Source organism: Amblyomma maculatum, chromosome 11 (assembly GCF_055883805.1).
Source record: "Amblyomma maculatum isolate TAMU_Amacu chromosome 11, ASM5588380v1, whole genome shotgun sequence".
Taxonomy (NCBI): Eukaryota; Metazoa; Arthropoda; class Arachnida; order Ixodida; family Ixodidae; genus Amblyomma; species Amblyomma maculatum.
In genome coordinates, this window is record NC_139354.1 from 74799747 (window position 1) to 74818497 (window position 18751).

An 18751-nucleotide genomic window follows, 5' to 3' on the forward strand; every position below is an offset into this window, starting at 1 on the left:
TACGTTACCCCCCCCCCCCCCCCCAAAAAAAAAAAAAGAAAGAAAAAAAAAGAAAACAAAATGTGTCTACACCCCTGGTAACTAATAAAAAAGGCCTGACTGGTAACGGCACTTTTCAGCACTCACTCTATTCTAGAAACAAAGTGAAAAGCTCTATATTGGAAAAAAGTATTATGATTGTGTTCCCACATTAACATGCTGCGCCTTCCAGACCTGTCTTGGTTTCCATGTGTTCCTGCCCAACTCAAAAAACATTTCCCCGTTCTTCATGCGATGTATTTTGTACTGCACCCATCGCCATGTCTTCCTGTTTCCGATATTGCATCCGTGCCAGGCAGATATCTCTACGCTGCAGGAAGGCGTTCCTTATTTAATACTGAGTCACGCCACCAAGCATTGGTTGCATCACTCGCGAGCCTATGCCGGCGACGCTATCGCTGTTCGGAAAACGAAGCAACGCGAGCTAACCGGCACGTCCACAGTCGCGGAGCCCTGTGTTGGCGACGTATACGGCTCGCCGCGTCCGCGACGAAACTAGATCTGTCGTCACGCGCCAACGCCGGCTAGGCCGAAGAAGAGGGGGGAAGATGAGATAAATCTCGAAAAGTGCGCGGAGCCCTCTAAGCCTTATTGTGCTGCACGTTTCTCTTCATGCGAAAAAAAAAATATGGAGCCAGGACCGCGTTTCTTAAAAACACTTGGGCCGTTCGTTACTAAAACATAGTTCTTATGCTGTTGTTGCAGTTGCTTTGAAATATGGCGGGTAAAATAGGCGGGATATTATTCTATCGGAAGTTCGGGTAAACCCCAGCCTTTGAGCACAAAGTTAAGGAATTGGGAGTTTTTCAGTAATTCATTACAACAAAAAACCAACTCACTGCAAGCGCTAATTTTTGTTCTGAATATGGAATTCTGTATTTCTGAAATTTTGTACAATCACATTACGGTGTGAAATACAATGTACAGCCCTACACATTCAGTCATTGAAGGGACTGCAACCCTTTCTTTGCAGACTGCGAAGAAATTCAGTCCAAACCATTTTAATTGCATAGCACTCTTGGAACCTGGGCTTCTTTGCGTACGTAGCGCATCGCACAGCGACATCTTGAATTCTAGTAGGTGCCAATCATTTGGTCTCCTGTCCTGCTCGCCGAACTAGCTTCCAAACAACGCCGCCTAAATATAAAGGTGTCCAGTAACTCATTGACTGATTACTTGGTATATAAGGTTTAACACATAAAAGTGACCCAGGCAGTGAGGCGGCTAAAGTGAATAGTTTCGACTAATTTCTGCTGCATGGGGTTTTCAGACTTCCGCTGACCTTGCGCAATTCGTGAATTCACACCCTGCATTTCACTTTGCGCCAAGAAGCGTCGGCCGCGGCCGGGACAGAACACGCATCATGGAATCAAGTTTCAAGCGCTTTAACCACCCACTCGCCCACAGTGGCGCAGAACAGTTAAGAGGAAACACTACGTTTTATCTGACCCTTACACACTTTGGTCCTAGAATATCATTGTCTAAAAAGATGTGTTTTAGTCTATATCTTGTTGAAGCGGATATTGAAAAAAGTATAAACGACAACTGTTTTTGATTTAGCAGAGTATGCTTAATCATTATTTTGTCATAGCCCACAGCCACCCCTCTCACCGGATAAAGCAGAGCAGATGACTTGAGACCGAGCGAGTGTGTACCGCCATTCAGTCCGTCGATCACCGTAAGACAAACAGTCTCCCCCTACCAGTAATTTCAGCAGCTGGTGTCTAACCGTCACCAAATCAGCTTTGACAATGCTAACGTACCCCAGCATTTCTCTACGTCGTAACTATGGGACGAGACACGAATTGTCATCAAATGACGCCGCTGGGGCTGGTTGCTGTCGAGTTACGAGTTGTCCCATCGCCACTTCACTGATCTTGCCGTCGTGATGCAGCCTGCCTTGAAAGAGATTAGCGCACCGGCCTTGTTGAAATCAAGGTGACATACCGTAACCTCTCTCTCCATTCTATCACCAGTCGCCTTCTCTTCGTCTTCCGCATTCCGCTTTCCCAATCCCCGATCACACATAGAATTGGAGACCTAAACGTAAGGAAGGGCATTTTCACCTCCCATTTTTCTACCTGCCAGACGAGGATTCAGACCGACAAAGAGAAATTTTTTTTCAACTTGGCTCTCTAATACTAAACAATGGAAATCCTCCTATGGCTGAAAAGAAACTGAAATCGTGTTTTACCTGACAATCAGGGATCAACGCCATGATACTGTGTCTCATCTCATACAGAACAATCAGGGTATGTGTCCCATCATTTCCTTTTCACTGCATTTGCGTTTTTTTTTTTCGCCCTATCAGCATTTCGTATATAGTGACATGGCGCCAACAACCCTTCCTTATAGATATAGATCCGACTGGATTTGTTTCCAGGAAAGGCATACGTCTCGTAGGCTTCCTGGACGTCCAAAGCGCAGGTACTGAGGTCAAAAACCACAGTTACCCTCTCCTTGGGTGGACCTGAAGCGATGGGGACGCAATTGTTTTGCAAGCTACCCCGGTCACAGTTTGCTATATAACGTTGCTTAGCGGAGGCGAGGTGAAGGTATACTACATGGTGGTCCATTTAAATAGTATTGGTTGGTCGATATCGGCTGGTTACCTCCTTATATTGGTCATAACTCCCTCTCTCCCTTTTCCTCACAACGGCATTTTTCTAAGCGAGGAAATGTCAGAAGACAAAAAATACGTGACCGCTCTCTTCAGGATCAGAGCGCTATATGCCTTTAGGGCACGTCGTCGCGTGTAGACGGACGCCCCTAGGCTAGTCGACTGCTCAGTCCCAAAAAGTGCTACCGGTGCTTGGCTTGATTTTATGGCTTGATTTTAAAAAATGCAATTCTGTAGACAATAAATGCGCTTGCTCCAGAAAAAAACTACAATATAAAAATACGTGAAAATACGTCTATTTTATAGACCTTAACAACTAGATTGATTCGTTCAAAACTGCCTAAGAAGAGTAAGACGTTTGGCGTGTTGGTTTGCACATCGGTAGAAGGACGCGCTCAGGAATACAGCCACAATACAGCCCTCGTATCAAACCCATATTATTCGTAGCACCCCTGCTCCCAATTAACACTCAGCCATAACATAATGAATTATAACTAAACCAACAGGCGTTGACCCTTACAAAAATGCATGTTGGGTGTCTATAGAAACTCGGATCAGATCTGTCAACATACGCTGTTGCAAACTCTATTGATAATCATCGACATCTTTGAAGGTGCCGTGTTGACCACATGTCGAGCTCTTTTGGAATAGTGGCCCATGTGTTTCTTAAGAGCGCTTTTCGAATTCGCACCACTGAAATTCTGTTGATTTCAGGCTCAACTGCTTCAGAAACTCTGCAAGTGACGCTTTTTGATTTTCTGCTACCTTTCCACTCCTGAACAACAGAAAATAGTACACGACCATCGGTTTCCCAGGAGCAGACACGAGGTGATTTTCATAAATGCAAAAGTAGTACAGTACATCTCCTAGCTGCGATAACTTACCACATTACATGTTCTGCTCGACCAATCAACCATCCTGTCAGATCAGTGCTCGGTAATGATAAGTATAGTGAGGCTTAAAAGAACAATAAAAGAGATCTTGTTATTTTAAGCCCGATTATACATGCTCACCTAATAACGTATACTCTGACCTGGCTAGATTGTTGATTGGTCGAGCAGAACATAAAATGTGTTGACTGATCGCAGCAAGGATATGTGCTGTATTACTTTTGCATTAATGAAAACCAGCTCGTGTCTGCCCCTGGCTAACCGTTGATCATACATCATTTTCTGTCGTTCCGCAGTGGAAAAGGAACAAAAATAAAATGCGCGTTAATAAGAAACGAAATAAGGATTGCATCGTTGCTGAACCCATACCATGAGCTGGGTTGTTTATTCGCTTTATTTCAATTCATGCGCAAGGTATGACGCCAGGCAGTTCTTTGTGTAAGATGCTGATACATCCGGGAACTCCTCGCATGCGTAAACTGAAATAAACAATGGAAATCATAATTAAGGTGTGGTATATACTAACCAAAAAAATAAAGCGAAGCGATCTGTACGCTGCCCCACATCATAGGTCAAGAAATTGCATTTCTTGTCTAAAATGAGTAGACACTCTTTTTTCACTGCTTAGTTAGCATCGCCGCTGCCTCCAGAACTCGCCAGCATTACCCTACGGCGCAGGTGCCATATCGAAATAGTACAACACTGTGCCGAACAACCCGTCAAGAACGGTCACCATTTAAAAGAAAGAAAATGTCGCGTCCGCGTAGTGATAAACCTCGTTCTCTTTATCTCTCTCCCTCCCCCCCCCCCCCCCCCCCCTCTTTTTTTTTTCGACGAGGCTGGCTTGCCTGCCGGAAATATGTACATACGCGCTTCATTATCTTGTAGCACGTACTTTACAAGACTGGCATCAACACGAAAAGGAAAAGCAAAACACTCACCGAAACGCAGACGCTCAGTCCGCCCCGCTTTTCGCCTTGAATCCAAAATGCCTGCGACTGTTCAACTTCTTAAACACGTTCTCTTCGCGCAGAAGCTCTATACCAACAACGGACTCCTCCGAAGAGTTCAGTGCGTACGGGTCTCACTTCACTTCGCGCTCCGATGTGAACAAAACCAACTTCGTGATAATCGCATCCAAAGAACCTCCACACGATGCTTCGCTCACAGTGCAACATACGACCACGGTGGCGGGAAAGCGCCAACTGACCCACCGCCGCACTCACGCATACCCGCGTCGCCGTGCAAAGAAAACACATGCAGAAACGGGGCGCAGAACAACGGTTTCACTTCGGGGAAAAGGGGAAGCCGCGGCCACGGCGCGAATCCGGCCATGCCAAGGCCGCCTCGGTGAGGAGAAACGGCCGAGAAGGCAGAGCAGCAGAGACACCGCGGGGAGCCCCCTCCGAGCAACAGGAAGCAACCCCGACCCTCCCGTCTGGATGGTGCCCGTCCGCGGGGCACGGGGAGTGTGCGTACGAAGGGGACTGGCCGAAGCAGGCGGCCGAATGCGTGTTTGAAAAAGAGTCACCGGAAGAAAACGCGCTTTATCCTTATTTTTTTTTTTAATACAGCGAATGTTTTTGTTATTCTTGTTCACTAGTATCCGTGTGATCAAACCGTGATTATTAGAACACCCCAATACTTAAAGTGACTTAATTTTAGCGTGGTGGCCACTTCAAAAAAGGAAATAAAAAAAAAAACTTTCGAAAGACACGCAGAGCGGTGGAGGATTCCACTGCAGACTGCACCTCATTTTGCGGCAATAAGCTATGGGCAAAAACATCTAGGCTTCTGCAGAATGTCAGACAGTGAAGCATATACTGAACTTTGCAACTGGTTTAATGAAGCTCTGCCCTGCCCTACATAGTAGGTTAAATCTAGGATCGTGTTCGTTAGTGCGATGGCTCACTGAACTTATTTTTTATATAAAATATATACGTATATCCTAGCATTACAGTTACCTTGTGTGGCATACAAAATATGATCTATTAAGAGGTTTGAGTATATAGCATTCAGTGATGTGGTTCCATTAATAGTGAGGGGAGCCTTTGCCATCATAAAGTTTTCAGGGCCATATTTTCGCTACTTTGTTGCGAACCATGAGCTAGGTGTGCACCGTTAATGTTAAAAACTGTCCATATGCACTTTAATAAACATGAACGTGCACGCAATTGGGCGCTGCTCTTATATTACGTTGCAGAATTTGGCCAATCGTTAATTTCAAGTGAGATCAAAGAAGCATAACGAAATCGCTACATGTTCTCAACATTGACGCCTAAAACCACTTAAAAACATGGGTCAGCACTACAGTATCCGCTATTTTCTTCGGGAATGTTGAAAGCTGACCACAAAAAGCATATAGAAACAATAGTACAGAAAGTCTATTGGGTAGAACACAATGAAAATTTTGTTGGCCGTCTGAAGACTATACTCAACTGGGGCCGAAAGTCTATCGATATTCAATGAATTCAAAAGGCGGTCAATAGTCCGACAATGAAGTTTCAAAACCCATTTTTGTAAGGGGAAGCGTTGGCAATAAAATGAATTTCAGTAAAACGATTTTTTAATTGTTTGAGAATTAGATACCGAGTTAATAGCGAATAGGATAAGAATGCGTGATTCGTTGAGAGCGTAGCCTTGCTACCTAAATCACGAAACGAGATTTGAAGTAAGATTAGGTACCTGCAGAGGCGGAGCGGAACAGCGGGCCTACAAACAACGACGCACTGTTGAGAGCGGCGAACTCGGGCCTGGCAAGACTGTCTGGCAGGTTCGTCACCATGAGGAACGCGGATGAATCATCAAAGGGCAATGGCATGGCAGCAGCGTCGGCGACGGTGGTGACATCAATTGACTACGTCTGCCCTCGGTTCGCGGTCGGGCTGCTGCTGGAAGATGGAGCGGTGATGTTAACTGAAAGGCGGCAGCGGTCTCGGCAGAGATCCCTTGTCATCAGCATTCCAAGGAGGAGGACAAGGTGTCTTATTCCCCTGCTGGAAGAAGGCTTGAAACTCCATTCGCGCGGGGACTCCGAAGCGAGGCCATGCTGCAGTAGTGAAATCGACACAGATATATTCGGTCAGTCAGTCCCCCTTTCCATCGACCGAGCTGAGTTGGGCACAATAAGTGTCATACCTTGGGCCGGTACGCTACGTGTATAATGTTCCCATCGAATCGGGCCCCGTTCATAGAACTTTAATTCGCAGACTGGAATTCAGGAATTCTACAGTACATTACAAGCTCTTGGTCTGATACGCAGGAGCTCCTGTCTCAACTAAAATGTAAACTAAATATAATTTACAGCACTGCTATGTGCAGTACGACCTCATAGTTTCGATGAGAAATCTACAGGCCCGAATCTAGACAGCGTAAGGGTGATTGATATCAAATAGCACAAATCAAGAAGTACATTCAATAGTCTCGGAAATAACAGGAAGTTTACTATTGGCTGCGAACTTAATGAGGGAATGTATAGTTGCTTAGGGCAGTTACTGGCCCCCACCCTTACCTGGGGAATGAAAGAACTGTTAGAATACAAATAGAAGGGAACGCGTTAGGCAGCTATATTACAATTATTGATGGCCGTTTCCCCGCTGCGTAGCAAAAGGTAAATGCTTAACAGCTATGTACCTCACCCGTACTCAGCAATTGGCGAAGTGAAAGGAAAGGAAAAGGTTGAACTTAAAACGATGAAAAGACAGTGATAAGTGTAACGTTAAATGCAGGAGAATAGGTGAGGCAGTAAAGGTGGGTTATCGAGTGTATAGTAGAAATGAAAGAAATATTCATTTAGAGGGTTTGCAAAGTGTTGGCAACAAAAATAATGACCGTTAAGTAAACGGAATTGATTCCTGTAGAAAAAGGAAGCATTGCAGATGGCGACGAAATGTCTGATAAGCGGCTGAGATTAGAAACTTTCAGGAAATGGGTATCCTCTGCAGGAACAATAAAGGTATAATTTTCGAGCTGTGGGAAAGGTTCTTGTTGTAGAAGGGAAGATTCATATGGTGATTTTCTTTATGACCGCAGAGAATGCGACTCCGCATTAAAGAAGATTGAGGCAGAAAATACGTACATTAAACCAAAAATGCTATAACGCAAATTAAAGTCGTCTAAAAATTGTTGACAGCAGTATAAAAAATAGCCATCGCAAAAGTGAACAACGCAGTAGAAAGTTAAAATTATATTTACATGCGCAAACGTTTGTTACCGCAAAGTCCAGACACAAAAGAAAGCTCAGACAGTTCATACACAGGCAGCGCCATTTCAGCTTGTCAACAATGTCGCTTCGCGAGCAGATGAATGAAACTCTGAGACGATCACGGAAGAAATAAATTCAAAAACGTCTGCAGTTTTAGTTTCGTATTCTGGTTGATGCGCATATTAAACAAATATTTTGGAAGAAAAGAATACGGGATGTTTATTGGGAAGAACAAAACATCATACTGTTTTTCTGGCTCAAAAATACGGAACGATCACAAAACAAAGGAGGTAAACTGCACGCATGAAATCTGCAATAGGATTAACACAGGTACTGGGGGGATTGGGGGGGGGGGGGGGGGGTATGTAATCCTGTTAGAAGGCAAGGCCCCGCAACCCTCTTGTACTTGCACAGACGCACGCGCGGAAGCAAACGACGAGCATTTTTTCTCTCCCACTTCATGTCACGCACGGATGACAGCCCCGAAGAAACAATAGAAACGCTGCGGTCGGGACGTTGTGCCAGTCCTGGCTTCCGGCAGCTATCTTTAAAAGGGCGGCAGTATATGCTAATGAGTTGCGGACTGTCACTGCTGCACAGAGGGTCAACACGCGTTTCCTGCTCGTCGAAGGCACACTTTTCCAGTGAATCGCATTTGTTTGCTTATGGAAAGGATTCACTTGGAGGGTATAAAATTGAATGTTCTCTATCTTGAAATGAATTCAGCTACGGTGGCCGAATATGCGTCCTTTACTGAATAAGACAATAAGCCTGTTGCACACAGGGTACAAGGCAGCAGTCTCCAGGATGGCAAACACTGCGATGTCAGTTTGGGTTGCATATTTCTCATCCAGTAGCGACGAAATGAAAACAGATAGATAGAGAGAGAGGGGGAAACATTTTTGCTAGGAGGCTACTAGATTTTGCCAAAAAAAAAAAAAAAAAAACAGGCCTATGATTTCAGTTTAAAGAAACGTGACCGGACGCTGCTATGAATTAGGGCGGCATATATAAAGAGCCCACATTATCCCTAAAGTAGAAGCAAATATAAAACGGAAAATATTAACTGAATTCAAGTATCGTCTCCAGTGAATGATTCCTCAAGCAAACCGTCACGACGTGCGCACATACTTTGCAAGCGTATCTCTGAGCTTGGCCGGACCACTGTTCACAAATAGCACGGTGGTCAGCAGTGCCGTCTCGACATCGCGTCATTGGATTTAATTCTGAGGCAAAAAAAAAAAAAAGTAAGTTATTCTTCTTTGTCTAATTTCCTCAGCGGTCGCATCTTGGGTTTAGCAGCCTAATCAGCGCATCAAAATATCCGGATAATTAATTTCTTTCAAAACAAAATAAATAAATTTCTAGGTATTGCCTTCATCATAGCGGTAATGAACGCATATCCATCAACAGAGATGTATTTGGATAGCTGCAGTACATGGAAGAAATGATGAGGTCAACACCAGCAGGCGCATTAATTATGAGGACCAGGATGCATTTGCTAAGAAATCTGGCTACCTGACTCCTCTGGTATGTTCGACCCTCGAGTTAAGAGATCAAATATTGTTCGGAGATTCGAAGTAACGACTTGATAACGCGAAAAATTTACCCGCCCACAGGAGCCTACAGGTGACAAGAAGGCGTAAGCACTAGACAATGATTTGTGGTCAAGACTGCAAGGTGAGAGGAACATGGTGGCTGTATCATTTATGCTGCTCATGTGCGGGCTAGTAGCGTTCCCCGAAATGGTTGTTAATTCAGAATGAAACTGCATCTTGCGCAAAATATCGTCAATACTCAATCACTTCATTTGAAAAAATGGGCTTCATGAAAATCCAGGATAGTAACTTTGTCCAGGGATTCAACTGCTCTCATGTGAAATTTCAACTCGTACATCTTGTTATGCAAAAACACTGCATTCTGTAGTTATCGTTCTAATTCAACTTTGTGTATCGCCATTATCGCTTCCGCCGATCGCCTACTAAGCATGCATGTTCTGTGTTATGATACATATGTGTGACTACTGCCTCGACACCAACGCAAACGATCAGGGACCCCACTTCGGAGCTTTCAGTACAAGACTGCATTAACTGCTGCATAATAATTCGTCCACACGCATTCGACGCCCTCCCGGTCCAATTAGTACCGTGCAGTGCCAACAAACCTACATCGTGTCAAGGCTGTTTTGCTCATACAAGCGTGAAGGCAGCGCTCTCGAAAGGAGAGCAGCGGGCAGCTTAGTGCGCGTCAAGTCAGGCGTGAATATTTATAAAAGTGGTGATTCCTCGTTTCCGCATGCGACCTGAAAAACTTCGAAATAAAACGGATACAACCACACTACGCTACCGAGTAACAAGTCCAAGCTCGCGGTCTCTCTACGATCGTGGTGTCACATGACTGCCGAAGCAGTGTTCGCGACACTGCACGCAAACACGGAGGTGATCGGAAAGCAGGTTAGCAGCGGAGCAGCGGGCGCCTCGTTTTCCCGCCAAAGCACTGCCATCGCCGCCGCCGCCGTGACGCAATGACCCCTGCTTTCGCCACAGAGTTGGCGGCGCGCGCCGTCAACGGTGTTTCGCGTTCGCTGCAGCAACGCCAGCGGTGCCCTATCTATCGCTAACCTCCTCTCCCTCCTTCCCACACGCTGCGCCTCTCCCTCATCCCACACCGGAATTCGCTCACCCGGCGAGGCGCAACGGCTGGCGACCGGCACGGACGCAGACGCAACAAGCGGCGTGTTTGGAGTGGCGCTCGTCCGGTCTAGTTCTGTTGCACTGTGCCGAGGCTGAAGCGTTTGTGCTTACGCGCGGCGTGTCGTTAAAGCTCAGTGATCACGACCCGGGACTTCAGCACCGAGCTTTCATGAAGGGGACCTAGAAGACGTCTCGATAGCTTGTATATCTAGGTGTGCGAACATTGTTTCCGTGCGTTAAACTTTGCATCGTCGAACTTCGCTGAAGTTACTTCGTTCTAACGACCTTCGAAGAAGCCAGCAGTACTGCGGATAGCACCTTTCCGAACTTGGTCGTCCGATTGCCAAGCTCGATTTAGCGTCGTCCGTGGCCGCAACGTTCAGTGGGCGAAGTAGCTGTCGTATAGTTTCGCATTCATCACGTCTAGTGCGAAAAGCAGCTCGGACCCTGAAGTAGCTGTCCTAAAGTTTAGCTTTAATCGGAAGTAGTGCGAAAGGCAGGTCGGATCTCTCTTGAACGTGACTGATTGTGACCTGACGTTCCGTGTGTTCCGCTTTGAAGCTGCGTCTGTAGTGACGTATCATGGCTACTGCGAAGGATGAAATTTTCACCACTGACAAGGAAATGCCACCGCCGTATCTCGAACCTGCCGAAATGCCGCCACCGTACCCAGACCTGAAGGAAATACCACCGCCGTACGTTCTCCATGCCTCCGCGGGTGCTTCAAACGGCAGGTTTGGTGCCGTCTCAACGTCAACGTCCCAGCAACAAGGGGCTTACAAACCCGACGAGAGGCGCTGGACACCGTTTGGAGTTGTGAAGGTTGTTTTGCCCGCTTGCTTAGTTATCGCTGGCATTATCGTGGCTGTTCTCTTCCTGCTGCGTGTTGTGAAGGTGAGTGTGCCTGAACCTTGTGGATGTACGTTTTTGTTGAAGTCTTGTGGAATATCAACGGCATTTATATTTTGACCTCCCTATGAACAGTTTCTCAACTAGGAAGCCAGAACTGGTGATTTTCATTGGTAACGCTATTTTATGGGCACGATAATGGCGCCAGTAATTTGTTTGTTACAAGAGCGGCGGAGACATATTGCGGACTGCTTTCAGATTGCTGTCGGCCGACTGCGTTCTGCACACACTACGCCTTAAACAAGGATCCATTACGTAAAACACAGGCACAAAAGAGCGTTCATCTAGTTTCCGTAAATTGGTACTCATCAGTGTTAATTAGGCAGCCTCTATATCGTAGCCACCCTGAACGACCTCCGTGCTGAACGTCGTTCGGAACCTACGTCTGTGTGATGTTACATGGATGTTACATACCGGCTTGCATGTGCTTAATATGACGTCATCAGAAACGTTACATGTATGCTGCTTTATATTCAAGCAACTGCATGCAACCAGAGACCGACAATTTTCGTTGCGACTTAAGAATAGGGCAACGCGATTGCGTATAGCACTGAGATTGCTGAGTGAGCAGACCATTAGCTAACTAATGATAGCAATAAAGCGAAACACAAAACACACGGACATCGCCAACTACGCGGAGAATGAGCGGGTGCAGTAGCGAGTGCAATAGTTAGAAAACGCATCGCGCGGTTTGTGCACCTTTACTCACTGCAATTGACGCACACTGTTTTTCACTCTTTCCCTCACATGCTCTGCAAGACGGTCGTATTGATATTTCTCAGCTTTTGCACACCGAAGTCCTAGGCAGCCGAGATGCATCACATAAACAGCGAATTAATGCGATTTCAATCAGTTCCATGTAGCCGATCAGCGGACGGGGCTGAGTCGTACCTAATTCCTTCGGCTGTGGCCAAAATGAATATTACTAGAGGAATCGGGACAGCTACAAGAGAAAAAGAATACCTGTGTTATTATCACAACGCCTTAAGCGAATAGTCTAGGATTCTGGGACAGCTATTTATTGTGGCGCAATTTCTAAGGAACTTTGTGATATATATTGTTACGACCGTGCATCCGCATTTGCGCGCTCTATTGTTCGCCTGTGGGCATGGAAAAGTATTGTGAATATGTGGTGATGGTCCAATGGCTCTAAGTGAGCCTGTTTCCAGGAATCCTGTTTTGTAAGCCTGTTTTGCTTTGTGGACAACCTGCAAATGCCAAATTGACCCTGTCAAGAGAACGTCTGGAAAAACACAAAGAAACGTCCCCCTGCGGGAAATGCAGGAAGTGCTTTCTTTCTTTTGTTCACCCTTCCAGTCGATAAGCCCTATCGTCCAGTGAGGAATGTCTACTTTCCAAAGGAGACGACAGAGTGACATGTCCGCTGACGTGCAGGACAAGAAAGGAGCATGACGCATACAGCCATTAAGTGATTTCCCAGGAATGCAGGAAAGATTTGCAATTGTCGAAAACGGACAATGCTGGGAGCGGATGCGGCGCCACGTGCACTCGGGTTTCTGAGAAGTAAAACCACTTGTCAGAACCAGCCTGTGGTTTCTTTGCTGAAGAATAGAAATGTACCTCCTCTCCTCGCCGTTCCCAAGCTTTTCCCGCCAACAAGTGATCACGCCCAACGAATGAATGCCGGACCAGTCAGTGCTTCAGACCATCAGTGCAGTGATGTGTTCGATTGGATGCCGATACCTGAGGGGCGTGCCCTGGACTTGGTTGGTCAGCATCTTCAGAGAGGGGCTGGACATAGGGGGTTTTAAGGACGCTGCAGAGCACGAAATGTCGCTCTGGGCCCTGGGTAAACGGCTCATCCAGTCGCTTCTCGCTATGAACTCTTAACGCTTGTCATTTTGCTGATGTACCCTTCTTTTTCATGTAAATATTCTTGTAAATACGTTTTCTCAAAGTGCCAGTAAACCTGCTTGTACATATTTTACCAACTTCGAAGATTCAGTCCTTCTTCAACCCCGAGTCTCTGCACGCTACCAAGTGAAGGCCGGGTCGACATAGCCCCAGCGTCACGACAACTGGTGGCAGCGGTGGGGTCTGAATCTACAAGCCACAACATCTGATGACTGGAGGTGGGATCTGAATCTACAAGCACAACGACTGGTGACCAGCGTTGGGATCTGAATCTACAAGCCACAACATCTGATGACTGGAGGTGGGATCTGGATCTACAAGCTACAACATCTGGTGATTCGAGGTGGATCAGAATCTACAAGCCACATCTTGTGATCGGAGGTGGCATCTCAAGCAACAAGCAGGCGCAACAATCGGCCAACAAGACAGCAGCTCGGAACATCGATCGCATGTGTGGGTGAGTGCTTGGCTTTTCTTCTGATGTGGACCAGGTTCTAGAACAGGGTTAGATTTTAAGAACTGGTAAAAAGTGTTGAAACGCCTTTAGGTTTGGTAGTTTGCACTGTTGTTTTGGAAGTAGCCGACACTCGGAGCGATCATGGACCTACAAAAGCTGCAGAAACCGGAACTGTTGCTATTGTGTGAGGAATTGGGAATTAATACAAGTGGTTTGGCACGAAAACCCTTGATTATAAAGGCAATCACTGATCTGGGAACCGATGATGAGGAGCTCAGTGAAGCATGGAACCTCATCGGGCAAAAAAAGGAACAGCTCAGACAGCAGAAAGAGGAAAGGGAGCGTGAACTTGAGAGGGAAAAAGAGGAAAGGGAGCACGAACGTGAGAAGCTTGAAAGAGAAGCAAAAAAGCTGGACCAAGAAATTGAGCTCCGGAAATTAGAGCTAGAGTTGAGCAAGAGGTCGGGCGATTGTCCCCAGCTAGCGGTACCTCGTCTCAACAAGGAGGCAGATTTCAAGATGTCAAAGTACATGCAGCCATATGTGATATCAGGGGATATCGGTCTGTATCTGGCTAACTTTGAGCGAACCTGCGAAAAACTGTCCTTCCAGCGAGACACTTGGTCACAGAGATTATTGACGGTTCTGCCCTGCGAGGCAGCGGAGGTTGTCGCGCGGCTAAGCAAGGAGGACGCGGACAACTACGAGAAGGTCAAAGCTTGCCTTCTGAGAAAGTATAGGCTTAGCGCCGAGGCGTTCAGACAACGTTTTCGGAACGCTACTAAGTCCAGGGACGAGAGTTACCCTGAATTCCTGTACAATTTAAGAGTAAATTTGGGCGAGTGGCTAAAGAGCACAGATTCCTACAGTGATAGGGACGCTGTAGTCGAGCGAATTCTTTTGGAGCAGTTTTATAGCTGCCTCCCAGAAAAAGAAAGAAATTGGTTACAGGACCGAGGCGACATTAAGTCGGCAACTGAAGCTGCCGAAGTCATTGAGGAGTACGCTTCGCGCCGACAATTCAGCAACCCAGCAGTGGATAGGCTCCGCAATCCCAAGTTGAGTGTAAATAACCGTCAGAAAAGGCACTTTGCTAGATTTGCAAACGAAGAAAGGAAGGCTTCTTCAGGCAAACGCCCTAGAAAGGACGGCAGTGAGAAAAGTGGGGAAGTGACCAACGCGCAGAACACAAAGATCAAGCTTGGGGCTAGGAAGCCGCTCACATGCTTTAGGTGTAATGAGCAGGGTCACATTGCCGTCAACTGCCGGAAAGAAAAGTTTGTTTTCTCGTATGTCAGTGACTGCGATGAAAATATGCAGCTTTTGGAACCTTACATGCATGCCCTAGTAGTCAACGGGAAGCCTTGCAAGGTACTGCGCGATTCGGCCGCAACGATGGATGTTGTCCATCCGGTGTATGTGTCGCCTTCCGACTATACAGGACAGTGTGCGTGGATCCGCCAGGTAGTGGAGGAACAGAGTGTGTGCTTGCCAATCGCGAACGTGGTCATCGAGGGCCCTTTCGGCAAGTTGACAACCGAGGCTGCCGTTTCAGGAAAGCTTCCTAAGTGCTATCCGTATTTGTTCTCCAACAAATCGGATATGCTACTGCGAAAGAGGGGCATCCTTTTCGGAGACAGAGTTGTGCCAGCCTTAACACGTTCAAAGGCGCGAGAACTAGCTACACTGCTAATTCCAGAAAAATCCACCGTGGAGGAAACGACAGCTAAAACAGTGGTCGATGCGGAAGACAGTGGGTCAGAAAACTTTGAGAGCAAGGCATCTCAAATAAGTCAACTTGAAAGTGAGCTTGATGAGACACGGAATGAGGACGTTCTTGAGAGTAACCTCTTGCCGCCAGCGTCTAGTAATCTAACGAGACTTTTAAGTGAAAACCGAGAGGACTTAGCTATGGAACAAACCGTGGTAAATCTAACGTTAAACCTTCCCGAGGAGATGGGGGACAACTTGATTTGCCTCAGCGGAAAAGGAAGCAACGCTCAGGAGCTTCTCAAAAAGACGGAGCAGAGAGGAGAACTAAAGAAATCCCAGCTGTCCGATCTGGGCGAGATAATAACAGAGTTTGAGGCCTGCTTCGTGGACAGGCCAGGCAGAACTGATTTGACTGAGCACGATATTGAGCTGACTTCAGACGTGCCAGTGCGATCAAGGTGCTACCGATTTTCTCCAAGGCAAAGAGAAATTCTGGATAGGGAAGTAACTCGCATGCTAGAATTGGGAGTAATAAAACCCTCGGAAAGCGATTATGCTTCGCCTATGATCTTAGTAGAAGCTCCAGGTAAAGACCCTAGGCCTGTGGTAGACTACCGAAAGCTAAATTCTCTCACCAGGGATCAAGTGTATCCTATTCCGAATATTGAGGAGAGAGTAGAACAGGTCAGTAGAGCGGCATATGTGACTACGCTGGACCTTACTCGAGGATACTGGCAAGTACCGCTCACTGAACGCGCCAGCAGATACGCGGCTTTCGTCACTCCGACGGGCAGCTACCAGCCAACAATGATGAGTTTCGGGCTCAAAAATGCTCCATTTTGTTTTTCCCGACTCATGGATAGGGTTTTAAAGGGGTGTGAAACATTCGCAGTGCCTTACTTAGATGACATTGCGGTTTTTTCCGACTCATGGGCGGACCATATGGTACATCTGAGAGCTGTACTGAGCCTTTTGCGTCAAGCTGGACTAACTGTAAAGGCCGAGAAATGTTGCCTGGCAAGGGCGACCGTGGACTACTTGGGTCACAATGTAGGTCAAGGTTTCAGGAAACCCAGCGAGATTAAGATTTCTGCGGTAGCAGACTACCCGCGGCCGAGCACGAAGACGGAAATTCGGGCATTCCTGGGTCTGACTGGGTACTACAATCACTACATCCCTAACTATTCAGCTTTGGCTAGCCCTCTGACCGACGCTCTCCGCAAGACAGAACCGACAAATGTAGTCTGGGACGAACAAAAGGAAGCCTCCTTCGTAAACCTGAAGGCTGTGCTGATTAGCCGTCCGGTATTGCGAGCTCCAGACTATGGCCGAGAATTCACGGTCCAGTGTGATGCCAGTGATCGAGGGTTAGGTGCTGTTCTCTGCCAGAGAGATGACGACGGTAATGAGCACCCCGTGCTCTACTTGAGCAGAAAACTGAGTACTAGAGAGAGGGCTTATTGCGCGTCAGAGAAAGAATGCGCTTGCATTGTATGGGCCATTCAAAAATTGCAGTGCTATCTTGGAGGGGCCAAATTCACCGTAGAGACGGACCATTGTCCCCTGGCTTGGCTGCAAACTGCGACATCGAAGAACAGTCGCCTTCTTAGGTGGAGCTTGATTTTACAGCAGTACAATTTTGAAATAAGATACAAAAAGGGGAAGTTAAATGGGAATGCGGACGCGCTTAGCCGCTCTTTCTAAGCGGTCCGAGATGTTCCTCACCATGTATCGAAATTGATAATCAGGTTTTTTTTTTTTTTCGTGCGCTTGTATATGTGTGACTATGTAAAGCAGCACGTTTGGTTTTCTAGGAATACGTGGGTCCTGAACGTCTTGAGAGTGGGCTTTTCTCGAACAACAATGGCAGTTTTCTTTTGACCTGGTCTCTTCAGACGGGAGCCGAGTGCTTGTTTAGACATGTGGTTGAGTTTCAGACAGCTCGAGCAATTTGGCCTACAACAATCAAGACGACGCGACAAGCAACAGCGAGCTTCAAGCGTTCACGTGCAGGCCATTAAGTCGTCTCTTCATGCAGCAGCTGCGACTGCTGCCCTCCGTGACTCTTCTGGCGGGGGAGGAGGCTGTTACGACCGTGCATCCGCATTTGCGCGCTCTATTGTTCGCCTGTGGGCATGGAAAAGTATTGTGAATATGTGGTGATGGTCCAATGGCTCTAAGTGAGCCTGTTTCCAGGAATCCTGTTTTGTAAGCCTGTTTTGCTTTGTGGACAACCTGCAAATGCCAAATTGACCCTGTCAAGAGGACGTCTGGAAAAACACAAAGAAACGTCCCCCTGCGGGAAATGCAGGAAGTGCTTTCTTTCTTTTGTTCACCCTTCCAGTCGATAAGCCCTATCGTCCAGTGAGGAATGTCTACTTTCCAAAGGAGACGACAGAGTGACATGTCCGCTGACGTGCAGGACAAGAAAGGAGCATGACGCATACAGCCATTAAGTGATTTCCCAGGAATGCAGGAAAGATTTGCAATTGTCGAAAACGGACAATGCTGGGAGCGGATGCGGCGCCACGTGCACTCGGGTTTCTGAGAAGTAAAACCACTTGTCAGAACCAGCCTGTGGTTTCTTTGCTGAAGAATAGAAATGTACCTCCTCTCCTTGCCGTTCCCAAGCTTTTCCCGCCAACAAGTGATCACGCCCAACGAATGAATGCCGGACCAGTCAGTGCTTCAGACCATCAGTGCAGTGATGTGTTCGATTGGATGCCGATACCTGAGGGGCGTGCCCTGGACTTGGTTGGTCAGCATCTTCAGAGAGGGGCTGGACATAGGGGGTTTTAAGGACGCTGCAGAGCACGAAATGTCGCTCTGGGCCCTGGGTAAACGGCTCATCCAGTCGCTTCTCGCTATGAACTCTTAACGCTTGTCATTTTGCTGATGTACCCTTCTTTTTCATGTAAATATTCTTGTAAATACGTTTTCTCAAAGTGCCAGTAAACCTGCTTGTACATATTTTACCAACTTCGAAGATTCAGTCCTTCTTCAACCCCGAGTCTCTGCACGCTACCAAGTGAAGGCCGGGTCGACATAGCCCCAGCGTCACGACAATATGTATATAGCCTAAACCTATATATAAGTATGTATGCAAATGTAACTTGCAATAGTAGCGACATTTTGCTTCATTCTGTCCTGCGTTCACAAAAAAGTCAGACTGCCATTAAGAACCAATCGCGCGGTTTTTTTTAAATCAATTTCAATAACTTGCAAGCCCGCCGACGAAGTAATGTGGATGCATTGGTTCTCATGGAAATGCTAAACAGTATGCGGACAAAGTGCGTTCAAGAATGCTTTCTAAAAAGATATTCCGACTTTCTGAGCATGAGTAGCTATCCA

The 18751-nt window shown here is 46.8% G+C and overlaps 1 protein-coding gene across 2 annotated transcripts in view; it reads left to right on the forward strand.

The window, feature by feature from the left end:
• LOC146174181 (tenascin-X-like) overlaps positions 1-18751 on the forward strand; it is a 46930-nt gene that overhangs the window by 3313 nt on the left and 24866 nt on the right. Inside the window, exon 1 of one of the 2 annotated variants that reach the window (XM_084584283.1) lies at positions 10429-11340. The exons of the other annotated variant lie outside the window; for it this stretch is intronic. Within the exon in view, the coding sequence (XP_084440409.1) occupies positions 11029-11340 (312 nt within the window). The 5' untranslated portion in view covers positions 10429-11028. Of the gene's footprint in view, positions 1-10428; positions 11341-18751 lie in introns of those variants that run through there. 2 annotated transcript variants of the gene reach the window in all.